This window comes from Pleuronectes platessa, chromosome 15 (assembly GCF_947347685.1).
Source record: "Pleuronectes platessa chromosome 15, fPlePla1.1, whole genome shotgun sequence".
Taxonomy (NCBI): domain Eukaryota; kingdom Metazoa; phylum Chordata; class Actinopteri; order Pleuronectiformes; family Pleuronectidae; genus Pleuronectes; species Pleuronectes platessa.
The window spans coordinates 12260368-12288178 of NC_070640.1; the positions used below are offsets into that span (position 1 = coordinate 12260368).

The 27811-nt window shown below is 42.4% G+C and overlaps 1 protein-coding gene across 5 annotated transcripts; it reads right to left on the reverse strand.

Annotated features, from left to right (window-relative positions):
- On the reverse strand, positions 1 to 26587 carry LOC128456749 (pecanex-like protein 3). 5 transcript variants are annotated; one of them, XM_053441087.1, is made up of 36 exons: positions 26184 to 26587; positions 24672 to 25159; positions 23796 to 24004; positions 23464 to 23569; positions 23219 to 23258; positions 22935 to 23030; positions 20916 to 22643; positions 18001 to 18130; positions 17468 to 17637; positions 17218 to 17275; positions 16981 to 17128; positions 16648 to 16805; positions 14433 to 14586; positions 13716 to 13748; positions 13433 to 13604; positions 12870 to 12980; positions 12621 to 12712; positions 12415 to 12524; positions 11964 to 12069; positions 11757 to 11849; positions 11490 to 11640; positions 10698 to 10842; positions 8403 to 8580; positions 8147 to 8255; positions 7765 to 7894; positions 7401 to 7459; positions 7083 to 7298; positions 6358 to 6611; positions 6033 to 6263; positions 5533 to 5636; positions 5277 to 5424; positions 4966 to 5196; positions 4277 to 4551; positions 4005 to 4174; positions 3478 to 3884; positions 1 to 3009 (listed from the first exon to the last, which is right to left on the reverse strand). In XM_053441087.1, the coding sequence occupies exons 2-36, from the start codon at positions 24822 to 24824 to the stop codon at positions 2857 to 2859; spliced, it is 6828 nt and encodes a 2275-aa protein (XP_053297062.1). In that variant the 5' UTR covers positions 24825 to 25159; positions 26184 to 26587; the 3' UTR covers positions 1 to 2856. The 5 variants fall into 5 exon arrangements, with proteins under 5 accessions (XP_053297062.1, XP_053297061.1, XP_053297058.1 ...); XM_053441086.1 differs by having other exon boundaries at positions 8403 to 8577; positions 16951 to 17128; XM_053441083.1 differs by having other exon boundaries at positions 16951 to 17128.
- Between the last annotated feature and the right edge of the window lie 1224 nt (positions 26588 to 27811).

Here is a 27811-nt window from a genome sequence, read left to right on the forward strand (position 1 = left end):
TTTGCAAACAGACACAAAAACCTTTAATTTAAATAGGAGAAAAAAAAATGAAAAAAAAGAAAAGAAGTCACATAAAAAAAACTGTACAGAACATTTAACATTGACTTAAAGTTCTTAAATAAAAGACCCCCCTCCAAAAAATATTGCTAAAATAACAAAAAACAATATCGGAGTGGGATGGTGTATGATACTTTTTGTGCAAAAGAAGTTTGAATTGATTCTTCCCAAACTGCACATTTTGATGTGACGTTTCTCTCCACTGCTCAGCTCTGCCCTCTGATGGGTAAACACAGGAGTCCCTCCCCTGAACCTCAACATAGTGTCTTCAATTTAAAAGAACCCAAAATCCAATAATAATAAAATAGATTTATATTTTAAATATAGATTTATATACGAAACATGCTGTACAGAATTTCAGAGATAAGAAATCCCTTTTTTATTAAGACCCAGGTCTGTCCGTTAACTTGTGCTTTCCTCGCTGCCAGCAAAGTAAAAATCATAATATTTAAAACAACCTTAACTCCCTTGGTTACACGATGGATGAGGAGAAGAGAAAAACAGAAAACAGCACTGATCACAGTCTGTTTTTCCCTGAGTCGAGGAAGTTACTATCGGTTTTGTTTCAAGAGGGAAGGTGATTCACCTTTCACCCGTTTTAACTTCTTCGCAGCCGAGACAGAAAGAAATGTCAGGGCTGCGGAAATATTTTTGAAAAAAGGGGGTGAAAAGAAAGAAGCTTTGTGTCCCTTGTTCAAATCTAAGCAGAGAAGGTGGAAAGAAGGACAGAGTAACTGAACAGCATGCAGTGTGTAGAACGTACTTTAACCCAGAGAGAATAAAACACTGTAAAAGTGGCATCTTTTGTTAACATTAGCATGACCCAGTATTCAATGCATGTGTCACACTTTTTTTTTAAATCCCCCTTTCAGTTCTCTGCCTTTGGACAAAAAGTCTTCCCGCAAAAAAAGTTGATTTCTTTCCCGTTACAGACCCTGAGAATGCTGGCCTGCTGTCAGGTTTCCTACTGAGGAACACTGCCTCTGAGTGTTGGTGAGAAAACAAGAACACAGGTCGATTTCTGATACGCAGATTAACCCTATGGCATCAGGTTGTTTCCGAATCTTGCCGCAGACAACTGGGCACAAAGCCTCAGGAGCTGGGGAAATGTTTAGGGTCAAATGGATTGAACTGCCGGCTTCTTCCTTCTGTTGCATGATGTACTTCAACCATCAGGGTTTTCCTTTGCTTTTCACAGAGTGCACGAGTGGGAAAGAAACCAACCTAAAGTGACTTCTCAGGGATACTTCCAGTTCTACTACAGGTGTAAAAATAAAAAAAAGACTCAGCTATCGTTGAGATGATACAAATGTGATGACACCAAACAAATTGAGGGAGGGGAGGGGTATACAGTCGACAGAAGGCAGAGTTCCAACTCGATATAATCAGCACACCATATAGACAAACCCCGTTAAAGATATCTGTAAGACAATATTAAACAATAAATATTCCACCTTTGCTTTTCAGTATTTATTCAGCTTTTGTCTATTTCCAACTAAAACGCTGGATTTAACTGTGGGAGGAGCAGTAGTAGTGGGTATATTAGTAGTAGCAGGAGATGCAGAAGCAGTAGTATAGTAACGGGAGGTGCCGTTCTGCAGGCAAAGAAAACAGAGCTCCCCACACAGAGAGGCCTGGATCCCTGCGGTTGAGAAAGTCATAAGCTGACTGAATCTGATCGAGGAGTTTTTTTTTTTTTTTAAATCAAGAAAACAAACTCAGTGCCCCTTAAACACAGAGGAACTCGTGGTTCTTCAAGTAAAAACAATAAAAAGGACATTCCACTCACGAAAACAAAAAAAGGCTTTATGTTTCTCACACTACAAGTTTGTCGGTTTGTGATCAACACAGTCATCCTCCAATCCTTCCTGATCCAGCGGCGCCAGCTCTGTCCGACATTGTCCCACATCTTTGTGTCGCTCATCAGATTCAGGACTCGCACATTCTAAAATGAGGTGAAAGTAACACGTGCTGGCTGGGATGGAAGGGAGTTTTTTTTTTAAAATTTTGATCCCACCTGAAACCTGCTCGGTGACAGAGCTTCTGAGCGTTGATGTTGTCAGGCACCTCTGTAGGAAACAGGCCAGAGGACAGAGATAACATTTGGGTGGGAAGCTTTTTCCCCCCTTCCTTTCCTTGTTGAATGTTGCATGTATGATGTGCACGGGGGAATAAGTGGAGCCTGTTGAAACTGTTCAATATGTATTAATAAATATTATTATCTCTTCACCTGCACACACAGCGACATACTGGTCCTTTTTTGATTTGATTGGTTATGCAAAAAAGGAAGAATAAAATAACCCTGCTGGTTCAAATGTCAAGTGAGAGAAAGTCAGAGTTGATCCTCTGTTGTCCAGTATAAAAAATAAACAATCCTCAAGCAAAAAAATCCCTTTTAATTGCACTGGTCTTTCTGGCCTGCCACTTCCAACCCAAAGGTTGTCCATAGAGACACGGAGTGCCTTTATTTGGAAAACCAAAAGTTAAAAGTGAGTTCATCATTGGAACTTGTGAGTCTCGATGAACGCTGACTTTGGCTGAAATCATTTCATTATCCGACGAGCGTCAGCTCAGCACTCTATTAAACGTTTGACTCCTTTGGCTGCAGAGGATAGGGGTGATGTGTATAGAGCCAGACCAATACAGTACTGTAGAGGGCCATTACATTACAGGATTTTAGTCACTTAAACAAGGAGTTGATGGAATGAGTGCAGAAGGCTGGAATGAGTCCAGTCTGGGCGGCGCTGGACCAGGTTCAACCGCCGTGTGCTTTCACTGCAAAAAATGTCTGTCAGGGTCTCATCGCAGATGCTCAAGTAAAGGCAGCTCTGTGGATTCCTCCCGGGGGGTGGGGGGGTCGCTGGCACTCTGCAGGGTGGGGTCCAAAGTCTGAGTGGCGCCCAGAGGATCTTGTATTGAACTGAGCTCTTGTAGGGGAGCAGGAGGAGTAGGCTGTGAAAGACCAGACAGACAAAAAAAATATTTATCACAGAAAATCAACACAGCCATTTAAAAAACAACATCACTAACCACAGACTGTAAATAAAGATTAAGAACATATCTCCACTTCCTCCCCCCTTCAGAAATGAATTCAAAATATGCTAGTCATGAACACTGTTGTCTTACGTCTATAATGTGCTTTGAGCCAGAGTCTGTGCAATAGAGATCATGGGATTGAGCCGCAGGATAAAAGTCACACATATACATGCACTTGACCAATAATGAATCAGTTTCATGACATTTCACCCCATTCAAAAAAGCCAATTAAAATCAAAATGAACCAACAAATGTGTGATAAATAACATTTACATTTCCCATTTCATGGCTTTTTCATTATATTTCATCATTTTTAATTTACTTTATTTACCACATTATTCTCTGGGGTGGAGTCAACGGTAAACACACTGTCAGTCTTCTCACCTGTGTGCGTATGGTCTGTACTGTTCCTCCTTCTCCCTCCACTGCAGCTGGTCCATTGAAGCCCTTTCTGCCTGAAAAACTCCACTTGCCAAAGTGGCTCTCGTAGTGTAGTGCGCTGCCATGACCGAGGCCAGCCCGCTGGCCCGCTCTGTGCCCCGAGTTCTCCAAGAGGCTCGCCGGGCAGAAGCGCTCTGAGCCTTGCAGAGGAGTCGGCATCATGGAGCTGCTGAACGAGAGCTGGGAGCTGGACAGCTGCTGTCCCAAGAGCCCCTGGATGGAGGATGTACGCTGTAGGGATGTGAGCAGGCCCGCCTCCATCCTGCCTTCTGATTGGCTGAGCAGAGCTAGTGGAAGAGGCTGGGGGTGGTGAGGCCAGTTCTGTGTTGGACCTACAGGGTTGTCTGTGCCTGAAATGCAAGAAAAGTCTCTTTATTTACACACGAGTACCTCATACAGGTTCCAAATAAAAAATGTAGTTAAAAATGAACTACAGGATCAGGAAAGCAATTGTGTCTTTGAGGTCGTACCCATGGAGGGCTGGATAGTGGTGATGTGTGGCTGAGGAAGGCTGGAGGCAGGTGTACTCTGCGTGGTGTGAATGGCTGGGTTGGTGGAGATGGAGGTGGAGCCGCCTCCACAGTCAGAGTCTTCGATGTTTCCTCCGCTGTTGCAGCCTGCACCACAACCTTTCTGTAACCTGCAGGAGACACATTATATACATTAGAGTTTAGATGTTCAGATACACCACTGTCACTGAAAGGTTCGTAAGTTGTACACAGATGAAGTCAAGATCCCGTACCTGTCCCAGCTGCTGATGAGCCACGTGTAAATGTTGTGTGGGCTGATGGGTCCTCCCCACACAGAACGGAGCTGGCTGTGGCCCCCAGCGTATGAGGTGGTGAGGGGGGACACATAGATGGGGTAACCAATGGGCTGGTCGCATGAGGAGTTAATCATATTCCTCAGCGCCTGCTTGGCGTTTTGAATGCTGCCACGCTCTGGGTTACGATTGCGTAGGAAAACCAGCTCTTGCTGTTGCCCTGCCCACAGCCCACGAACACACTCTCTGTTGACCTGTGAGGGGCGACACAATGAGGGGTCAGGAGTGGAGTGCAAAGATTGACAAGCTGGATAGAGATATCATAAACGCACAAACTGTCGAGCGAGACAAGTGTGATGTTTCCACACCGTTAGCAAAGAGCCAGAATAACAACTTGAGCAATTTATTAGTGGGGGGAACTTCTAGTGGACAATTTGTGGACTGTTGCAGTTTCCCCATAAGATTGCATTGAAGCTTCTGCCACTATGTTACCAGCGGAGATGATCTACTCGACCGATTTATGCTGATTGTGTCCTTTGCTTACTAACACATCCGCAGTAAACATAGAGCCCAGGTTGAAAAATACTGCAATTCACCTTTAGATAAGATGTGATTCAAACAGACCCAAGATAACAGGAGCCAGAGTTATAAACAGAAAGAACTGCTACCTTGATGACTCTGAAGCTGAGGAACCTCTTGTTAAGCATGATGATCTTGTACTCGTCGCTGCCGTCATCCATGATGTGGCGCAGTGCCAGCAGTGAAGGCATGTTTGCTAGAATGGCGCTGCGCCACACCGGGTCACCCTCGTGTGATATCAACATCTTCTCCTCGTTGGCAGTGATGGCGTCATACAGAACCATCGGATCCTCATACTCATCCGGTGATGTAAAGTGGTCCTGGAGGGAAATGCAAATCACTGGGTCAGTTTCAATACAGTGACAAAAAGAAGAATCATTATGGTGTGTTAAAGTTCTACCTGATGCAGCTTGAGGGACATGCGCACTCCAGGTGCCACGACTCGATTCAGCAGGTCCATATCTGCAAACACCCACTCATCCCGAGGAGACGTGATGCGAAAATCTCCCTTGAAGAGTGCGTGGAGGCCATAGAGAAACGGCTCCAAGCTGTCACATAGATAAACAAATATAACCCTTGTATCCTGCTGGCACATATTTGGGTAATGATAGGTGCTGTTAGCCACAATTGTAGAGATTGTTGCCTGGTGGCCTTACCTTGCAGACATGCTGTGAGAGGCTGTGCCCAGAGCTCTTCTTCCCAGGATACACAGGCCAAAGCAAAGGTTGACGAGTGGAGAATCTCTTTCACAAGTAACCGACTACAACATAGAGAATTTAAGAATTACAAAAAAGAATACGTTAAATGTATTTTCTGTGTTTTATTTTAAATCAACTAAAGACAAAAGCCCCTAAGGAGAAGTATGAAAATGGACGATACAAGCTGTTAGTATTAGAAAGGGAAAAAAAATCAGCTTCTGCTTCATTTAGTATAACCAGTTGTAGGTAAATGCAGAACCCCCATCTTATTTTTTTCAAAATTCCCCTTTTCTGTCCTCAGGTTCAAAATAATTTCTTGTTTCTTGCAGAGCAATGCTGCATGTTGTTTAACATTTGGTTACAACTCAGCCAAAGTTTAGAAAGTGGGCAGCTAGCAGAGGAATAAAAGATAAAAACAACCACATCAAAGTAGGATACGAATTTGAAGAGGGTCTAACCATTTGACGCCTGCTGTTGCAATACTGAATCCAGTCCAGGTAAATCATGCAGAATGAGGAGAGGGTAATGCCTGAGGCCCTGTGGTCATAGTCCTCATCGATGTTCAGGTTGAAGGTGGGGTCACTGTCCACATAGTTCGGACTGAGACAAGGCAGCAAAGCCTCCTGAACCGTCTCGTTGGTCAGCCACTCTTCCAGCTTAGAAGATCGACTCACGTAGTAGATGATACTCTGTACGAAGAAAAAAATATGATCCAAATTAATTAAGACAAAAAAAGTCTTCTGTAGCTGAAAAAAGGGGGAGCCTCTGTGATCAGTTACTCACTTTGACATAATATGTGATCAGGATCTTTCGAAGGTCAAACACTTGCAACATGGAGGCTGCGTTGTTGTCGCTGATGCTGTAGCCCTCTAGTACGTACTTGGTGGCGGCCACTTCCCACGCCAGCCAGCGCTGTCCGAAGGCAGCGTTGAATGACAACATGTGAGGCAGGTGACCTGGTTCACAACAGCAGCAGCCCTCGTCCTCCTCCACTCCCTCGGTGATGGCCTCTACCTCCCTCTGCTGACAGTAGGTACCTGGATACATGTGATGCACATGAGCTCAGCTCCATAAGCACTTTACTTTATGTGGTTGTAAAGTGTGGATCACTGACAAAATAATGTAAATAATGTATAAACACTTTCCGTGTGTGCATAAATAATAGCCAAATAATAAAATAAGGTGGCAACCTCGGCAGAGTGTGCCACACATCGGTTTTACTAAGCCCTGAATACAAATAAACCTGCAGCCATACACACAGAATAAAAAGATAATATAACAGGCAAAAAAAAATTACAAAATAAATAAACAATGATTATGGGAACAGATGAGAGCCATTTACATATAAAGGTTGTTGGTGAGATTCTATCATATTTTTCAAGGTTCACAGTAGCTTGACCTCGTCAGCTGCCAGTCTTTACATGACTGAATGAGCTTTAATAGCGTGATCTCTAAAAATAAATACTACTCTGTAAAATGTTCTGCCCCCATCATCCCTTGCTGCTGACCTCTGAACTCGAGACCCCTCAGCTGGAAGGTGACAAGGCCATTGCCGATCTCGATGATGTGCACCAGGGCGTTGAGGTAGTCCGATGCGAGGATGAAGCAGTCGCCCGTGCTGTAGTTACCCCAGCGGCCGAGTAGCAGATCTCCGCACAGACTGTGTTGCAGCGAGCGTGTCAGGTGCTCGTAGAAAATCGAATTCAGATTGTTGTCGTCCGCACCTTCAGGAAAAGAAAAGACCATATGTCACCATAGCTACAGAACAAGAGGAAAAGTGGGTCAAATTGAGATGATTCGATTGTGAGAGAACATTATAGCGTTACCTGGGTTGCGGTCTAATTGAGTGGCAAGTCTGGTGTTTGAGTGATCGACCCGCTTGGTGCTGCAAACACGACACAACAGATGTTTTAAGAAAGAGACAACTTTAAAAGAATCCTAAAACAGAAAACATGCCAGAGATGACACATACTGAACTCATACCCCTAATATTACACTTTTTTACTCTATAACGGTCGAAAAGTGAATTCATTCAGACAGGGGCCATGTCTTGTTAAAATAATTCACAGGGAGCGTAGTCAAGAGGGCTGCAGAGTGGCAAGATTTGTCATTAAAAATGTGTCGAAGGAAATACTGGATTGCACGAGCTGTAGGGTGACAGTTACACAAATAATTTAATCAAAAACATACTTGTAGTCGCGCTCCCAGAATTTCACAGGTCTGGTGTACGAGGTGACAAATACAGCGCTGCCTAGGACGGGATTGAGAGGGGTGGAAAATACAGCAGAGAAAACGGCCTGGACGAAGAGCACAGCAGAGTCTGAAGTAGCATGAGTTAAGGACATTTCATACAACAAAACAGAATCTTGTGAGATGTCTTGAAACCAGACAAGGGGGAAATACTGTACATACCAGAAGAACTAAATAAGAGAAACATGCCTAATAAAGTCATGTAGTACAATAACCCTGCAACAAAAAATAGGTTAGAATTTTCATCATTTTGCTGCTAAATTATGGGAAATGGGAACTTGTGTATTATGGCTGTCACAACATTAAAGATCCTGAAGGATACGGGGCACAGCAAAGGGTTGGGCAAATGCGTGGAACGCCGACCCCCACGTGATCTGCCAGGGGGCGATGTAAGTCAACACAAATCGAAGTTTGTAGAGCAGGTCCCACATCTGAGGATTCAAAGGATAAATCAAAATCACAGAGAAAACCAGCTGTGTTTATACACAGAGACTGACACACACACACTACTGTGGAACCACTTCTAAAGGTAGAACACAGTTTCATCTTATTAAGGCTGATATAGTGTGCATTCTAACCTTGCTGAAGAGGATGGACATGAAGTAATAGTCGATCAGGAAGGTCTCTGAGAAGTGTGGATAGTCAAATTGGAAGAAGAGCGTGGTGAAGCACAGCGTGACGTACTGCTGCGACGGTGCACAGAAGGACGAACGCAGCAGCTTCATGCCTGCTACTGAGATGAAGAGAGCTCGGCTGCTGGAGGTGATGAGAAAGACAGAGAAAGAGACAGATAATCAGCGTCACACAACGACTTACACATAACGTAAGTGTTCTACAATATGTTTTAGATTTGTCTGTAGGATCTTGATCCAAGTCACATTTATGAACAAACACTGTTTTTTTTTACTTGACGCCAAAACAAATCAGAGTACTGTTTTTATGCATATTGTCATTTAAACATTCACATTGTAGGTTGGATAGCAAATGAAACTAGATTGGAGGTGTTTTCACATGAAGCATCTCCTGATATCAAACACGCCTCACAGGAAATGGATCTCAGAAATATGACAAACGAGAATTTGTTCACTTTCGTGAAACTGGAAAAGATTCAAATGGTAGCAGTAAGACAAACTGAAATGGTTCAGCACTTTGGCCACACTCACTTGAAGTGAGAGTTACACAAAAAAATGTAGACAAAAATGCAGAATATGCAGAGAGGAGAAACCCAGAGTAACATCTGAGGCTTCACTGGAGCTGGTTAACGTCTCTGTGCAAGAGTTATCTACACTCAATCATCTAGGGAAAAAACATCACTGCATGCTTGAGGTTTGCTGAACAGCACTGACACTTCACAGCACTGCAGAGAAATGTTTAGTGGACTGATGAAATTAAAGTTGAATAGTTGAAGAACAGACAGAAGTAACATGGGAACAGTGTTAATTTCGTTGACGAAGACGATGACGAAATATATTCGTTAACGACCTTTTTTCCATGACGAAGACGAGACGAAGACGTAACGAAAACGAATCTTTGAAAATAAAAACTATGACGAAATCTATTTTAATTTTCGTTGACGAGACGAGACGAAAATGTTGGTGGTTGACTAAGTCACAATAATTTTTAAAACATCATCGTATCAGGCCGTCATGAAGTATCAGGAGCGGGCGAGTGAGTGTCTCTGTGTGTGTCTGTGTGTGTCTGTGTGTGTGTGCGCCCCAGATAGCGCTCCGGTCCGTAGCTCCGCCCCCCGCCTCGCGCACTCGCTCAGAGAGACACAGTGAAAGCAGAGCGCGTTCTCGTGGAGCAGCCTCTCAGTGACCGACTGCTTCTTAACTATGGAAACAGTGAAAACCAGAGTTTCTATGGTCTCAGCTGCTCAGAGATCAGCGCTTCAGCTTCTTCATCAGAGCAGAAGCTGCAGTTGGTTTGTACCGATGTTCAGTTTCTGTGTCCGGCTCCAGTCTGACCTGCTCTCCCTTTTTGTTTTCACATTTAAAATTAAATATATATATTTAAGCTATTAGGCTGCAGCTATATGTTTTTATAGAAAAGGAGTTTAATGTGGCTATGAAATGTGACTAAAACTAGACTAAAATGTAATTAGTTTTCGTCGACTAAAACTAGACTAAAATGTAATTTGTTTTCGTCGACTAAAACTAGACTAAAACTAAGAAGGATTAAAATGACTAAAAGGTGACTAAAACTAATATGCATTTTCGTCAAAAGACTAAGACTAAGACTAAATCAAAAATAGCTGCCAAAATTAACACTGCATGGGAAGAAATATGTAATATATTTTACCTGAGAGTTCTGGTGTGCATATTTGTTTGAGGTTATCATTGCCAAAGTGAGTTCAATGAGAAATTATATCCAAGTATTCACTTACGTATTCAATCAACGATGTGACTGTTTAGTGGTTGTCTTCAATAAAAGGGACTAAATATTAAATACTTTTTCTTTTTTAAAATCAGCTTGAGCACATTGTTGTTTGTCTATTTCTTTGACTCTGACAAAGATCCGATAACATTTTATGACCAATTAAAGCAGAAAACCAGGGGGTATGAAAGGGTTCACATGTCACTAAAAGCTTAACCTACGGAGAAATTAGAAACATGAGATCTTAAATGAAAATGTATTCCTTTACCTAGATTACTCTACAGACTGCCTGGTTTAGGAGGAGAACAAAGGGAAACAACTGGGAGAATATACGTTCTGCATCTTGTGCACCTGGGGTGTGGTTCAGTATATCCATTAATTTTATGTTCTACGGTTCCAAGACACAAAGCTAAACAGAATATTTCCCCAGGGAGCAGAGATGGGAGTGTGAAATATGGATGTGAGATAGTATGCAGACAGAATGAGGAAAGGCTTACTAGATGTCCAGCTCCTTGTGGTTCTGACCCACAGTTCGAGCTTCAGTCGTCAGGGAGTTGAGCACCACGGCCGGGTAGATGAAATACTTCTCCACACACTGCAGCCAAGCATAAAGCTTCTCAAACCACATTAGCTGAGCAGCATCTGGGGGAAAGCAGAAAGAACATGTATCATACTTCTCAAGGACATCCAGATTCTAAAGTCAAATGTTCCCTCTACAGCTTTTTCCACATGTGAAATTAATGTGGCAGACACTTATTCAAACAAAAGATTCGGAAGATGTTTAAATAATGAGTGTTATGGTATTCAATTGCTATTCTATTCCTGACTTGCATAGCTGTTATCAAGTACTGAAAATGGATATGTTCAGGATGATATACGATGCCTGGGAGGAAGATGTACAAAGGGGCACAGGCTGCACCATCATGTACGCACAGGGAAGTTATTTTACTCTTCTAACAAACTTTAAATTGCATGAATAAAAAGTTCTATTGTAGCTCTTCCACTTTATTTATATATTCTTATTGTACAAGTGATACTCAGAATATGCATGCTTGTAAAAAAAAACTACACCACTTGATGATGCCTCTGTAAAGCTTCCCAAGACATGACCGAGATTTGTGTTTTTATCTAGAGCACTTCAATGCGAGATCGTAGTGTTTTTCATTTACTCCATGCAGCTTTTTCCAGCGGGGATACTTACAATGTTCCACGTGTTCATATAATAGCTTTTCTTCTCACTTCCACATGCGTGTTTGCGTGAGAAGATAAAACAGCAATCAGACACTCACCTCGAACCTCAAACTGACTGTACTCTCTGGAGCGGAGCACGGGGTGAGCCAGGCAGAACCATGGCAGCTGTTTGCGGAGCTGCGGCAGGAGATAGTGTGTAATGAAGCCTATAACTCCAGCCAGGATGTACAAGACAAAGCTAAGAGCAGGCTGTTGATCAAGAGCAAAGAGAGGAGATTAACATAATAGGTCTTATGCCATTTGTCACTGAAATCCTGTGAGAAATGTTTTGGAAGAATAGGATCGTAAACTCTGCTCCAACTAACTTGTAAAGCGATGAAAACTGTGCTGGCACTGATGGCAAAGGTAATCACAGCCATGAGGGGACACATGACGAGGTCAGAGTGAAGAATCTCGTTCTGCAAAGAGAAAGTGAGAGAGATCAAGGGTATGATTTTAAATTTGAAGACGCTACAACATCACAAGTAAAAATGTAAGTCTGTGCAGGATGCGAGAGAGGAGGTGATATTTACCACAGAATTACGCAGCTTCTCAGGGAGAGGGTCCTTGATCTCCACAGGGGGGTCTTCTGGTGTTCGGTTCTCCAGCTCAGGGAATAATTTAGATCGGACCAGTGACCTGATGAAAGACGTAAGGGGGGAAAAAGAAAATAACCATGAGAGCTACAGCAAAAAGCTCAGGTCCAACCTCAAAGTCTACAACGTCAGTGTAGTGAAAGCAGCAAGTCAGCAGCAGAGGAGCATCAATCAGATTTAAAACACTCCAGGTCAGTTTAATGCGTAAAAGCACAAATAAAGGCAATATGTAAAACATCCTATGCAGTATTGATTAAAAATGTTGTTTCGTCACTTTAGCTGAAATGCTGTGTGAGTAATCAGACCTTAAGCCACTACTTCAAAAGTAAGAGTTGCAATATATGTGTTGACATCAATAAAAGAGAATAATATGGAAAAATATACTGACCACACAATGGTGGGATCACTGCTTTGGCGGCTGAGGTGGTAGGATAAGGCCAGGAGTAGGCCACAAAACACAGAGAACAGTACTGGCACATGGGCGTCCCCCCACGGTGCCTGATCAAGAAACAAACAAACAAATATTAAGGAATCTTCTATGAATTCCTACTCTAAAACAGAGAGACGTTCATGCAGTGTCTTAGTTCCACTTACATTGATAGCACCGAGGCAAAATCCATACAGCAGAGCAGCCACCAACATGCTGCGTATGAGGCTGAAGAGAGATGAGAGGGGGCTGGTAGTGGCTGACGAAGGAGACATGTAGAGAAAAATTAGGAAGAACCTAAACACGAGTAATAACATGCAGTTTACACATGCACTTACACATACACTTCCCCCTATTTCCCGACAAGGAATTACATAATCATCATCATCCTCCTGTCCGTGTAGAAATGTTCTTACCAGTTCCACCAAAAATGTGCATGTCTATCTGCTCCAGCAGACACATCACAAAAGTATTGACCTGAGGTAGCAACCCAAAGAGGAAAATGACCGGGAAACACAAGGCAAAGACTGTAGGGAAAAGAGAAGGAAATATTTATAATTTTTTTAATGTTATTCTGGTGGAGACAAACATTTGAAAAACTCTGCAGTTTTCTTCCAACTAAAACTCTCCAACAAGTGTAAAATCACTAATCTATCCCATGCATGTAAAACTATGTATGGGTGTTCCCTTACTAAAGTACAACTCAAAAGGATATGCCAACATGTCACGGTAGGAAAAGCACAGGTGTAAATAACGATGATGAACTTTTTACTTGAAACAGAATAACCACATTAACACAGATGTCAAAATAATCAAATTTATGAAAAAGGGTTAAAGCCAGGTTAATTTTATAATAAAAGAAAATATATGATTGAATTAATTAAGGCTCAAGTGTTACCAGAGGATGCATCTCTAATACGTAGTGGGATATTGTTCCAATTCTTTGTTGTATAATTACTAGTCATGTGTAAGAACTAACCAATTAGCATGTCCCTGACACAGAGCAGGAAGTGTCCAGAGAAGAAGGTGATGCCGTAGAGGGAGAAGGGTTGAAGACTTCCAGAGCGCCCAGATAGGTCAAAGATCCAGATCATCACACAGCATAGGCAGAAGTAAACCGGCCGACTGTACACAATGATCCAGTTATGGCCCTGTCAGGTAATACACAACAAACCACAGTCACAAATAATTCACAATAACACAATCATAACTTACTTGGGGTTTGAGCTTTGAGAAATGTTAACATACAAAACAGTACTCACGTGCATGGGAGAAGCTGCATCTGGTTGTACGCTCTAAAAAAATAAATGAAAGGCAGGCAGGCAATTTAAGTTTCCACTAACTTTTTCCATAAAAAACATTTTTTTTAAAAGAGGAGGAGCAACACAGAGATGATGGGGAAATCACACTCAAGATAATGTGATACTTACATTGTGTAGCATATTGCAAACATTAGAAAAAAAACTATGCCTTAAATACTAAGTGGAGGAAAAATACTTAAGCCTATTAAGCTGGGAAGACTATGAATTATGTACACATTGATTATTAATGGAAATCGATCTCTACAACAAGAACCATGGTTTGATTGTTGGATGGCGATCAACGCCTGACTGATTTGCCAGAGAGATCAACAAGTATTTTGCATCTTGTGTCTTCACAGAGGCTGTGATACCAATAAAACGGAACTTCATGACAGAACGGACAGAGCAGGTCATCTTCAAACATCTTCACAACCATCTGTGGGTTGATTTTGTGTTAAACTAGCTTTCTCTTTTCTGACATTATTTGACGATGCAGCTGTTTGGAATAAAAAATTATTTTCATTGTCATGGGTTCTTTCTACAGCACTCATGTCGTTGCTGGCAGAGAGGTGACTAAAATGTCCTACCATCAATACAATCATTCAGTCTCTGCCAAGATTATGACATATGCAACACGAAGAAGATCAATATAAATAATGTACTTCAGCGGATATCTACCTTCAGTAAGGAGTACTGGCAGCTTGCAATGACCAGGCAGAACTGGAAGACCCAGATGTCCCTGAAATAGCCGTGAAGCAGCAGTATGAACCCCAGGAAGGCCACCAGACTGGCCAGCACCACAGCAAACACGTTCTCACCCACACGACGGTTCCTGGCAACAGAATTCAGAGAAAACTCAACAATAATATTTTCACTGTCATCTTTTTACATAAATATCATATCCTAAATGTAATATGATCATGTTTAAAGTAAGTTACAATGCTTTCGGACATCAGACACAAAGGGTTATCTTTAAATACTAAAACAATCATGCTGCATTAACATAATCTACTGTAGGAGCATTAGGCCACACACAAAGCTGTTTTGAGCCATGCACTGAACTCCAGACATTTTCCTGAAATTATCCAGAGCAGACGTATGATAGAATACAACGCAAATAATATGTTAAGTTGGAAAGACAGTTCACATAATATGTCTTGCCTCCTTTCCTGTTGTTGTGAACACATCTGCCACGCCCAATCTGGTGCGGCATTCTTCATATGTAAAATGCAAAAGTCTAGACCCAATATTCTTGCCATTGTCTAGATTTCATGTTTGAAAATGGCTGAAGAGTAGAACAATACATTCAGTAGGAGAAGACGTTTTATTTACATGGCTAACAATTGTCACGATCCTGTTTAGGTTTTAGCTTTTTTCCCCTGTGAAACTTAAGATCCAGGAAGTGATGAGGTTAAGAAGGTTATGACTGTATTTTGCATGAGCTTGTGGTGGAGTGTGCAGCTTCCAGGAGATAAAATCCCTAAAGTCACACTGAGGAGAAAACCACCGTCACTCAGATGCTTTTAGTCGCATATAAAAATATAGTATCTTCTTATTTAGGAGGTGGTGTTAAAGCTGTATATTTAGATTACACCCACATTGAAGAATTTAGTTTTGCCTTCAGGACTGAGAGACGCAGATACAAACCCGATATACCAGAAATATTAATATCCCTTGATGCAGAGAGTTCCGATGGATTGGGATTATCTTTTATCTACCCTTAAACTATATGAGATTTGTGTCTTGCATAAGGCGGCTCTATTCTTACTCACTATTGGCTGTCCAAATTTACACCATATCCCACTCCGCAATAGGCAGGGCTACCCCTTTTATTCACAGTTTTAAACTGTTAGCGATGGCATTGCACAGTTACAGCAGTATTAACAGTTTACTTTGCCGATAATGTCTAATGCTATTTGTAGTCAGACTATTACAATTTGCCAGCGTGCGAGAGGGACGTTGACAACAAAGCAGAGAATCAGAGAAAGAAAATGTTATATTCCAATCGTTTCACTACAGTTGTGTTGCAGCCCAGAAACTACCCGAACAAATGTTCATCAAAGAAAAATAAAAACAGAGGGAAGGGTCTCTTTAGATAAACAGACACCAGACCCAGTGGGACATTAGTGATGATGGGGAAAGAAAAATGATTTCTGAGAACATTTTCTTTTCTTATGGCAATGACAGACAGAGATTCTATTTCAATGCATTCATGTCTGGATTTATAAGTAATACAAAAAGACTTAAATAGGTCAAAACATGCTACAGCGGCACCATCAACTCAGACTCTACCAAAGCAAAGAACAGAGAAGCTCAAATCCCAAAATACTCAAAGGAAGTTTGACTTCATTCTCTGCTCAGTTCACCATTTCTCCACCATAGCTTCACCTAGAAAATGTTGGCTGCAATGTTAATGTTGAGCTGTCGTACAATTTTAGCCATCAATAAAATACTATTCTAGCAAAAACAAAGAAGATCCAAGATACATAGGTGGGATGTAGATCTAGGATGCATTATCTGTCATTATTCCTTATCTCTGAGCTCCCAAACATTGTCTCATCATAGATAACCACTCAATCATCAATGAGCAGCTGCCTGTCCACAGATAGACTGGGGTTTTAACTGTTCAACTAAGTCAAAAAATATACAAATGGTTGTGCATGTCTCTTTGGCTGGTTTGGGTCTGGAATAGTCTTTATGCTCCACATATAAAATGATTCGCTTTGTTCGAATTTAAATATTACAGTTTTACAAAAAAAATTGTAATCAAATGGACTTAGTGTATCAGTTGTTGATATCTGGGTACAGCAAATAGAAAATGCTTTGCTTTGTTTTATAGAACATGGTAAAACAAACAGAGAATCATTCTTCCTCTACTCAGAGTCTGTCTTACCTGTCCAATAAGGCAAGGAGAGCCAATCGATCATATCGAACCCTCAGCCACTTCCCAGGGAGCACCCAAAAGCGATAGTACTGTTTGGGTTTGGCTTTCTCCTCAATCATCAGAGTGTTTTCCTGGGACTCCTGTAGAGACTCGTGATCCAGATCAAACTAGAGATGAGGAGAAATAAGCAATGAATTCAGAGGGAACTACATGGACAATCTGGGGTAGTTTCATTTTGTATAGGGACTAGACTGATTTATGTGACATTCTGCCCAAGATAATCTACCCTTTCAAACATCAAACTCTGCTAACCTCAGGCATTTCCAGAGGCACCCTGCGCACCTGCATGCCCTGTAGAACCACTGGTCTGGGCTGCAGCATGGACAGAACCGGTGCTCCTTCCTGGACCTCAGTGGAGGTGAAGCTTGATGACTGGGACTGCCTTTCCCGTTCTCTTTCTCTCTCTCGCTCTCTTTCCCTTTCCCTTTCCCTGCAAAGACAAATATGTGTATGGTATTAATTGTCATTTTTCACTTGGTTTTATAAAAGCAAATAAAGCAAATAAAAACTATAACTTACTGAACTGGGTCTTCATAACCACCTCCACCAGTGCCAAACGTGTAGGACCTCTTCACCCCTGTTAAACAGTTAGACGACTGAAATGAAATACTTTAGGAACCAACATGACATAAAAGATGAATCTGTGTTATTTGATTTGCATTCATTCAACACATATCTAAATAAAATGAAAATGCCTTGTTGGAGAAAATAAATCTAGTAAGTCTATTTCCCAAAATTCAGAACTAGTCATTTAAATGGACTGGCTCACCACTCTCGTCAAAGAAATAGTGCACTGCTCCCTCTGTTGTGTCGTCGAAGGTGGAGGCCTCATGGATGCCACCGCGAGGCAGTAGGAGCGAGGAGGCAAACTGTAAGGCTGAGGGGAGTGTGCGAGTCCGCGAATGAGAGGAGGTACGAACCCGCTGGAGGTCTTGCAGACTACAGGGGGGGAAAAACAAAAACATAATGTGTTCAACAATGTTGTCTAATTTTAGCTTTAGGATATCATTTTGGCAGTCTAAAGCCTAAAATCAATCAGTCGTGTTAAAGCTTACATATTTTGTAATTGGCAGTTTGAATGAATTAACTCATTATCATTCATTTCTCCTTAAATTGCAGATTTTTTATTTTGTGGCAAATCCCCAGAAATATATCCCCTAAAGAACTATTTAAATCAGGATTTCTGATTCTTGCAATAGCAATAGCTTTGACTGCTGCAGGCTTGATTAGAGAAATTGAAATTCATAGTTGAGATAAGGATTTAACTATAAACTTTTACTCAGGTTTGCTTAGTGGACTGACCTGGGAGGGGATCCCATAGTGGACGGGGGCGGTGTAGGGTTGCTCCCAGCATTGTGTCTCCTGCGGATGGCCTGGGTCCTCTTTACACTGCTGACCGAGTCGTGTTTGTTCCCGTCCTCTGGAACCATGGCTGTAGAAGGGTTATTGGTTACATTGGTTTATAGTATTAATGTTCAACCATACAAGGCATCATTTGGACACAATATTTAAATGAACCCGTTTGATTTTCCTTTTGCCATTGTAAAATATGCATTTAGATGTATGCATGTCAAATACCCTGAATTACTTATTGATGGACGATCAACCAAGCTGATCCCTCTGCATTTCTGCAGTCATAAAAAAACCTCAGTCCATGTTGACAACTAAAACAAAGCTTAATGATGCATTACTGTTCATGGTCATCTGTGGCGTAAAACAAATAAGCTCCATTAGCGTTTTCCTCAAATAATTAGAGGTTACAGTAAATGAGGCACATCACAAGCTATGGGCAATATTTTAGTGTAATAAGGCTGGTCTTTATCTTCATCTCGAAATCCACTTTATATTTACTTCATGGTTTGTAAATGATGAGGCCGAGTCACAGATATAGAGGTCAGCACTGATCTAAGGTCAGTAAATTAAGTTAACTTTTGCATTAGTGACTCAGATGAGCTTTGAAAAGATGGCAAAAAAATATCACCCTCTTTCAAAGAACTACATTTGTTGAGGATCAAGGTCTGCGTCATGCAGCAAATTCCATACTGTCAGATTATGCAGGGTTAAGATCTGACAGTGCCGGAGCATTTTTGGGCAAATCCTAAACTGACTTAACAGAGAAAAACATGCTGAAGGTTTTCTACTGGAAAAATGGATTGTCCCAAAAATAAGACAACATTTTTTTCAATAAAACTTTAGTTAAAAAAAGTTTTGGTTATTGATTTGGAATAATGTTGCAGTATGGGCAGTTTGTAGCCATATCATATTACTAGGCTAATTGCTAGTACTGAACATTTTGTAGCATAGAAGTAGACTTTGTGAGCCCATCAATAAAGTCATTCATATCAGCCTTAAAAGTGTTTGGTCAGTCCTGCTGCCACAAAGGAAATAAATTCACGACGAGTAAAAATAAGTTACTAGTAGGGATGCACCGATATGGAAATTCTTGGCCGATACCGATATTTAAAATAACAATCTGGCCGATAGCCGATACCGATATTTGTTTATTTTCTTTTTGTTGTTATTCATTCACCCTTTTGTGCCAGAAAAATAATTAAATCATTATTTAGAAAGCACTATTTAAAAAAATGTCAGCCCTTCATGTGTGGGCCCTCTTATCTTTTAATGAGCACAGATTGAATCAGATTTATGAAACAATCTTTGATTTAACTAAACTTTATTTAACAGAGAGATATTATGCTCATTTTACCGCAAGATGAAAAGGTTCCTTGGGATCTTAATGAAATGTCTGTAACATATTTTGGTCAAAATACCACAAGGGTAATTTAAAACAGTACCTTTTTACCCTGTCTAAAACAGCCCTGTTAAAGTATCATTATAGAGAACGCTCTTCTCATTGATTTACGGTAGCAGTATTGCCCGTTTATTAGATGTGTTACGGCTTCTGTGTGTATGACGTATGTTGTCAATTCCCTTGTTACCTGTGCATGAGACGGATGAATAGAGCCGAGGCACATGAGAATAAAGTACTTTAACAGACGCTACGCTCATACTTTTTACACCAAGTTACACTGCGTGAGTCAAGATAACTTAACAAGCCCTCCTCAGTTTTACCTGTTTTTAGTGTCGGGCATAAATCACATCGCGTCAACACCCACCGTGGCCCTTCGCGATGCTTGTTTTAATTAAACAGTCGGATTCCCCTGGTCCGCACCAGTTCTCAGTCAGCTGCTAGGCGCCAGCCGGAGGGTTCCCCCAGCGTTCGCCGTAGCTGAGGTGATCCGCGAGACGGGCCCGACACGCGTCCAGAGTGGCCGTCGCTGACCGCGTACCCTCCAGCGCCTTCCGCGCCGGCGATGGACACCGCCCCGCGGTCCAAGAGAAAGAAAGCCCCCCCACCAGTGACGCCGTGAGGCGGCACCGGATGAGGACCTCCCGGTGCCGCACACTGAGCCTCCGGCGGCGCGGAGAGGAGGGCGACGGAGGGACTGCTCCCCCAGCCACGGCACGTGCCCAGCGGTTTTACCACAAATATGAACATCGGCCAATGATATCGGTGAAAGTCAAGTTTATTACCGATAAGCCGATATCAGTAAACGAGGCGAATATCGGCCGCTACCGATGTTCGGCCGATAAATCGGTGCATCCCTAGTTACTAGCATCTCCTCACGTCTTCACTAAAAAAATTCACTAGGGAGAAAATCGGCCAGTCTTCTTGCAAACACAGTGAGAGTATGTGTCACGTTACCATGTGTAAAAATTGTAAAAGATTCTGTGTAAAAGTTGTATGTGGGAGCAACCCGGTAGCCAAACTGTTAAAGCACAAACCTTATGGGCGCATATTCCCTGAGAAGCAGGTCCCCAGTTCAACTCTCCGCTGCACTGACAATTTATTAAATATCATTCTACTATTTTCTCATCCCGTTTTCTGTCTCTCTGTCACTTTTTCTATCAAATATTTCTAGAAGGGTAGAAAGCAGGGGTTGTGCAATTCATAAAGCTCTAAACTAAAGCGACGAAGGCCAACCTTCATTGGCTATTCATAGTATGATAAAAAAGCTTCTAAATTAAGCAATCTACTATATTTGATATCAACCTAAACATTTTAAAGTTCAATAAATTAGTTTAAGAAAATAATATCCACATAATTTTGGCTTTTTTGTTTCATTTGAGAGACTCTCCATGTTGGCTATTTTTCTTCATTAAGAATGGGACATCTCTAAAACACAACTCTGCACCATTGATGATATATAACTCACCTCCTCCCACAGCTCCCTCTTCAAGCAGCTCTCCTACCCTCCATCCCATCTGGTTGCCAGTCCAAGAGCCGCCCAGAGAATCAAGTCGATGGTGAAGAGTTCCAGGGAAGCCATCGGTATGAATAGTGCGGGCTTCCAGATCAGACTTGGAGATGGTTAGAGTCCGGGGTGCAGGGGTGGAGGTGGAGGGCATCGTAATCAGAGTAGAGGGCTGAGCTGCCGTGTTGCTCTGGCCACCACCGGCACCGTCCATACTTAGCACTCTTGCGTGAGTTTTAGCACTAGCCGTGCTAGAAGAGCGTTGAGCGGCACGAGAATGAGAGGGGCCAGCAGTTTCAGGTAAATCCCCTTCCCTTGGAGTGGGCAGTTGAGCAGTAGGGGAGAGTGGGGATGTCATGCCAGTGTTAGCGAGGTCTGGGGAGTAGCAGGAGGTAGAGGAACTTGAATCATCGTCGTCCTCATCGTCGTCTGAGCTATATCGACGCTGGGAGCCCAGACTAGAACCAGCGCTCATGTCACTGCCATCATCCTCATCGCTGGAATCTTCAAACAGACTTTCACTGTACGCCTTGGCGCCCAGTCGGCTGCGCACAGGGATGTAATCTCTGTGTTGTCTATGATTGTGATGACGCCTGTAAGAGCCACAGTCAAAACTACTGCTTCCTGCTCCAGCTCGCCTTCGTGGAGCTTTCCTTCGGCCCGGCCTGTGCCCTACACTACTGCCGCTGGCCCGCAGCAGCTTTAAGTCTTTCGGGCGCACAACCTGCTGGGCTTGCAGAGCAGGCTGGTCAGACAGCAAGAAAGGGGTAGAGGATATGGGCAAAGCAGGCTCAGAGCACACTAGACCCAGGGCCAGCCCTGAGGGCACTGAATTGGCCTGCCGAGGTGGGGGTAAAGGAGGAACTGGGAAATTTCTGTCTAAATCGCAAACCTCTGATTGGCCACTACTTGAAGGGGAAGAGTTCTGGAGAGGAGGGGGCTGTGCAATATCAGAGGGTGCAGGGGTCAAATCCTCTCCTTCAACAAGTGTCCTGTCTAGCCCCTGGCTAAGGGAAAACTCTTTGGAAGGTGAACGCAGTAGCACACTGTCTGACAGGTTGTCTGTGTCACTGCCACCCTGTCCTGCTGGATCTTCCCTAGGCCCAGGGATGTAGGAGCCTATTGCTTTTGCTGAGGCAGACAGCTGTCCGTCTGCAGGTCGTGACTGGCTGAACGAAGGGCTTTCCAGCTGAGTAGAATCAGTTTTTTCACTGCGGTAACTACTAACAGTGCTCAGCGTTTCACGGTCTGTGGTTGTGCCACCTGCACTGAAACAGCTGTCCGTGGATCCGGCAGCTAGTGCCACCCCGCTGCGGCTGCCTGGGTGCTCAGTCCCAGGTGCAAAAGCCACAGGGTCAAGGCCCAAACCCAGGAGGTTTTCACTCAGCTCCTCGCTTAAGCTGCTCTTTATAAGGGGGCTGAGGGGAGTATCCCCCAGGCTTTCAGATTCAGCAGAGGGGCCAAGGGGATAATAAGCCACCAACCCATTGTCCTCTGGACTCCGTTGTTCCTCCACTTCCTGCAACTGCTCTTTCTCACCCCCATCTTCTTGACTGGAGGGTGAAGGGGGGATAGACAAGCAATCTCCATGTTCTCCAAATACAGCAGACACACCAGATACTCCCACAAGACCAGAGAAATCACCTCCCAGACCAGCAGTAATGCAGGACTGGATGACACAAGGAGCTCCTGTACAGTAGAACAGACGAAAATGATATTGAAAATTACTTTTAGGCTGTAACACAGAGGTTTCATATTGTGCTTCTGAAGACCCAATGCTTTTTTCATTCTTTCATGTTAATCCATGCACTAACCTTAATCCCAACAGAAAGAATTAAGAGAAATGCTAACAATAGAATGTGTACAATAGTTTTATGCTAATTGACTGGACTCCATATTGCGACTCATTTACATACAGGCACAATTAGGCGTTCAGTTTGAGCAATGCTCTTTCTGGTCAGTGATTAATAGCAGACTTACGAATGGTGTCCTGGGAGCTCTGTCGTAGGATATCCCTGTGAGCTGACGTAACAATCACATTATTGCTTCCTTGTTCCCGCATTAGTTCTTTGATATCTGAGGTCAAAATTCAAAAGCAAGAATGCATATTCAACTCATAGTGATGTGGCACACAGACTTGATTGTGTAATGACATTGTGCGGAAGCATTTGAAATTAAACATTAACCCCTGTTTAAAATAAATACCACTCAATTTTGAAAAGCAATATGGTATTAAAAAAAAAAGGAATTGAGGAAACGCTTACCCTTAGTGCCCCCTGTATCCTCCAGCTGGGGCAAGAACTCCTGAAAATAAGGACAATTAAAAAAATGGAGTCAGTTAACAAAAATAGCAAATTCACATCAATATAAATTGTAACAAAACCATTACAACACTTGAATATAAAGAGAAAAAAACATTTTAAACATGTTGAGTTGGGAAAATGATAAAGAAGGGGAAAAGGGAAACGAAACAACACTGCATGCTGCAATGAAATACAGTTACTCTCACCGACACTTGGTTCAACCCAAACAGCGAATGCTGGGAGCTACAGCGCACCGGGGGTGTTGAGTTGACCTTCCGAAACACAGTCATCTCCACACCAACATGACTATCCCTGTAGAAAAGTTATACAAACCGAAAATTTAAAGCACTCCCCACTGTAGAAAATTGTGATTTCTGCATTAATAGCTAAATAGTGACTACTCATTTTTCATCATGACACATATTTTTGCAGATATAAAAAAAAAAACACTTAAAAGAAAAGTAAAAAACATAATAAATCAGACAAAAACTATAAAACTGTCTGATTTCATTAAATTAGTCAGAAAACACCTTCTTACCTGCGGTGATTCCCATCATGGACACCTGAACCTTCATCTCCCTCTTCTGTTCTTGGGGCTTCAGCTGTGAGTGAGGCCTGCTTCTTCTCTATAATCTCCCCAAGGTCGAACATAGTGTGGAGCCGGTAATTCACCACCTTAATGGCGGTGAAGAAAACTGCCACCACAGCAGAGTAGACGCCTGCTACTATCAAGCTTGGGGGTAGAGCCTGAAAAAGAAAAAAAGAAAACAATAACAGAAACTGAAACTATTCATAATAATGTGGCAATGAAATCCATTTCAGGGAATGAGTGCAAGGAATAATGATAATGGCTGGCAAATAATAAATTCTAAAAAGGCACTGAGAAAATCTGTTATGTACTTATCGTAATGAATGAAAATCAACAGTTTACAGGCACCTGTGCTATAACACAATTACTTATTAAAGATGGTAGGAAAGCGAGGTTTACCACAATTAGACATTCAAACATTAGACTGTATCAGTTCAATTTAAAGGTATTTTAGATATTCTTTTTAAACGAGGTTGTGCACAGAGAAACCACAAATATTCAGACTGATTTTAAACAAACAGTTTTCCCAGTTTCAAACTCTGTTACTGAACTAAGGAGGGACATGTTTAATCGTTTACCCCCACTGTCAGGTATGAATGTATGAGATCCTCCAAACTCTTATTTCTGATAACGATCTAACTCACTTGCTGCTGTTTTACATGTGCACACTTTTACAGTTGCAATGGATCAGTGAAATGTACATTTTGATGCATCCACTTTCACTGTCAGTTCTAATGAAGCTGGGAAAAATGATTATGAGAGTGTGTGTCTGTAGTAGTGCCATCATTTATTATTGAATGTAACCTGCTGTGTAAATGTGCTTACCATGAACAACAGAAAGGGGAAGGTCAGAAGAAATATCCAAAGGTAGAGGTGGAAGCAGTTGGAGAACGTGCTCTGATGGGGGTCCACATACCAGCCTCCACTGAGCGAAGCCCACACCCCCTGCCGCAGTATCTGAAGAGCCTGGGAACCCATCTCCGCCTTCAGGTTCCACCAAAAGCTGAAATGCTTCTTTCAAGGCTGTAGCCAAAAAAACTGTGCAGCAATTCAAGCCACAGTGTCTTGTGTCTACGATGGCACTTCCATTGGGGATGGCTTGTTAACCAAGACTGTTTCATCAAGGACAATAGTTCTGGGTCTTGGATATGTATACTTCAGATGAGGTCAAGAGTCCTTGCACATTCTGGTGCCGGTGTGTTCTCCCTCCGTGCGCCAACGTTGCCACACTCTAGCCTAATCCCTGTTGGGTAATCTGGAGAGTGACTTTTTGGCACATTGGTAACCCACTGAATGTAAGAAAAAACATTCATCTGCAAGAAAGATCAAACCTGGATAAGTTCCTTATATGAAGCTAGACTTCAAACATTGCATTCAGTAGGGATATAACATGCTAGATAACAACCCACTTGTAAAACTACACTGGAAATCCCAAAGTAATTTGAAAAACTTAATAAAAATCAGTCTATAGGCACATACTAGTTATGGAGCTGTGCATCTTTCAGTGGATTTCTAGTCTGTGTCACTTTTAGCTTTTTCTTAAATCCCATGATTATGAAACCATATATCACAATTTCCACTTGCCCTGAACACCTTTAGCTTAAGATAACAAGCGTGTTGAGTCTAACTTTAACTTGATCATGTATCTTTTAAAAATTATACATTAGTTCAGAGTAATAATTATTTAATAAACCGAGCTGTAAAATATTCCAACTGAGCACTCAAAAGGAAAGGTGAGATTCATATGAAATAACACAGGCAGGCACTAGTCACTATAACACCTTCTATACAAAAACAACGCAACATAGAAGATAAACAACATCGTTCCTAAATGTCCACAGATTTCAGGGAGGATGACAGAGCTTAAAACAGCCTCCTTTAATGTCCAGGCCAGATCTGTGCCAGCTAGATTAAGTTTTCTGGCTGACATTAGCAAGCTAACACACAGTTTAGCCTAGCTCGCGAACATGTCGGTGCTTATCTAATCGGTGAAATGTGCCCCGTTTAAACCATTAACACCTTCGGTCACCCCGTCAATATGAAAACATGACCCACAGCAGCGGTACACTTCTCCAAACCGGCTGACAAACGTTTAACACCTTCAGATAGCGTGATGCTAGTCACCAGCTAATGCTAGGCCGCACATATCAGCACTTGAGCCGCGGTGATGTCCCTGTCGCTAGCTGGGTGACTAACAGCAGCCTGCCGACAACAAACTAGCTTCGCCGAGGGTCGCTAAGTGAGCATTAGTTCAGCCTGTCACTGGCTAACGTTAGCGGAGGTTAGCTCGGTAGATTTGACAATGGTGCTCACTGTGAACTGTGAAGCATCGCTTACAGTTAGCATTAGCTGTCCAGCTTGTCTCATATCCTCCTTCCGCATCCAGTCATTAGCGGAAAAAAAAATCTCAGAGCCTTCCTTCCTTCCTTCCTTCGCAGGAAAGCAGCAGCCGCCTGTCCAGAGAACCACTCGCGTCCCTCCGTGTGGGCTTTAGCTAACTTCTCATCGTTCTCTCACTGCCCCTCGTCCTCTCTGGCATCAGGGGCTGCGGGCGGACATGCAGTGGCAGCGGGGCTCCTCGCTCATAATGAACAGCCGCTGTGTGTTGGCACAAGCGGTGCCGAGAAGACCATGTTTCACTGAGCTAGCTCACTGTGACCGGGCAGCTAGCGCTAGCTAACAACTAGTTGGCACGCGCACACGCACGGAGCGCAATAAAGCGAGAGCGCGACATATTTATATTTACAGAGAGAGAGAGGGGGAGAGAGAGATTCCCATGACGCCGATTGGCCGAATGCGCTGACGTAATGGGGAGGGCACTTTTCTCTTTTTAGTTTTAAATTTATCCCGAACATCATCACATTCAGCCCTGTGGAGAATTTCTTAGCTTTTAATTGATCAACTAACTTCATACCAAGTGCAATCAATAAAAGCAGTTCTCCTCAGTGCACACATGTCACCTGGCAGGTTGTTCCATGCACCCGGGAGAAGATGTCACATGATTCCCTAAGGCTGTCACAGAGTCTTCTTTCTCCTCATGTCACCTCATACTGGCTTCATCACGTCGAGACCTCTATGGTTGAGACCAGGACTCTGAAGGGACCGAACCACCTGCTGCAGGACTCCTTGTCCTTCTGGATGAAGATATGTCTTCTTTAAAGGGATAGTTCGCCCAAAAATGAAAATCCACTCGCCACTATGAATTCATATAAAGTGTTTAGGGGAAAAATGATTTGCAGCCAAATTAAATACAATTAAAGTTAACGGTGAACACATCTTCAAACGTAAAAAAAAAACAGAAAAAAAAACAAAAGGCCTCCATGCTGCTCCTGTGGTGTCATCCAAGTGTCGACAAGTCCTGACATTCAATTAGACTGAAGATGGGCTCATTTACACTGTGCTTTTTGCCCAAATGTCCACTGTTATCAACTAAAAACAATATCATGATTACCACAACAAACCTTTAATCAATATCAATATAACAAAAGTCCAACATATATCAATATAAGACGATTGTATTGTGCAAGCACAGTTAGCCTGGATTGAGTCGAACACAACAATCTGTAAAGTCAATGAAAGAAATTGAAAAAAAGTGCTCTTGAATACACAATGCCAGATTTCCACAACTAGCAGATTTTATGAAGGTATGTGACCCCGGCCTTTTCAGGTATCATTCAGCAGCACCTAGTCATTTTATTTACAAGAAAAAAGGTAGAAAAACAAATTCTGTTATATAGTAAACACTGTACAGTTCCAACCTCTTGAAGTTTAACTATTACTGAAAATGAGTGGCCTTAGAACAACTCAAAGGAAGGCTGATGAATAAAGTCACCCTTTTTGTGATCTACAGTGTAGTTCCTGTTGTTTGTCCTCCTTTTGTATGTTATCACCTTCTCTTCTGTTCGTTGAACAGTGTAATCACCGTGAGCAAGATTAACAAACACATTGATCATTTTGGCCCAATC

What these genes read in the sequence shown, in the direction of transcription:
- LOC128456749 (XM_053441083.1), bottom strand. Translation starts at nt 24,824, where the DNA reads ATGGGTTCCCAGGCTCTTCAGATACTGCGGCAGGGGGTGTGGGCTTCG. An exon ending in ACTATGGGATCCCCTCCCAG is followed by an intron (nt 17,638 to 18,000) that starts GTCAGTCCACTA and finishes CCCCCCCTGTAG; the next exon opens with TCTGCAAGACCTCCAGCGGG. An exon ending in GCACATTTTTGGTGGAACTG is followed by an intron (nt 12,713 to 12,869) that starts GTAAGAACATTT and finishes CTCCTTCGTCAG; the next exon opens with CCACTACCAGCCCCCTCTCA.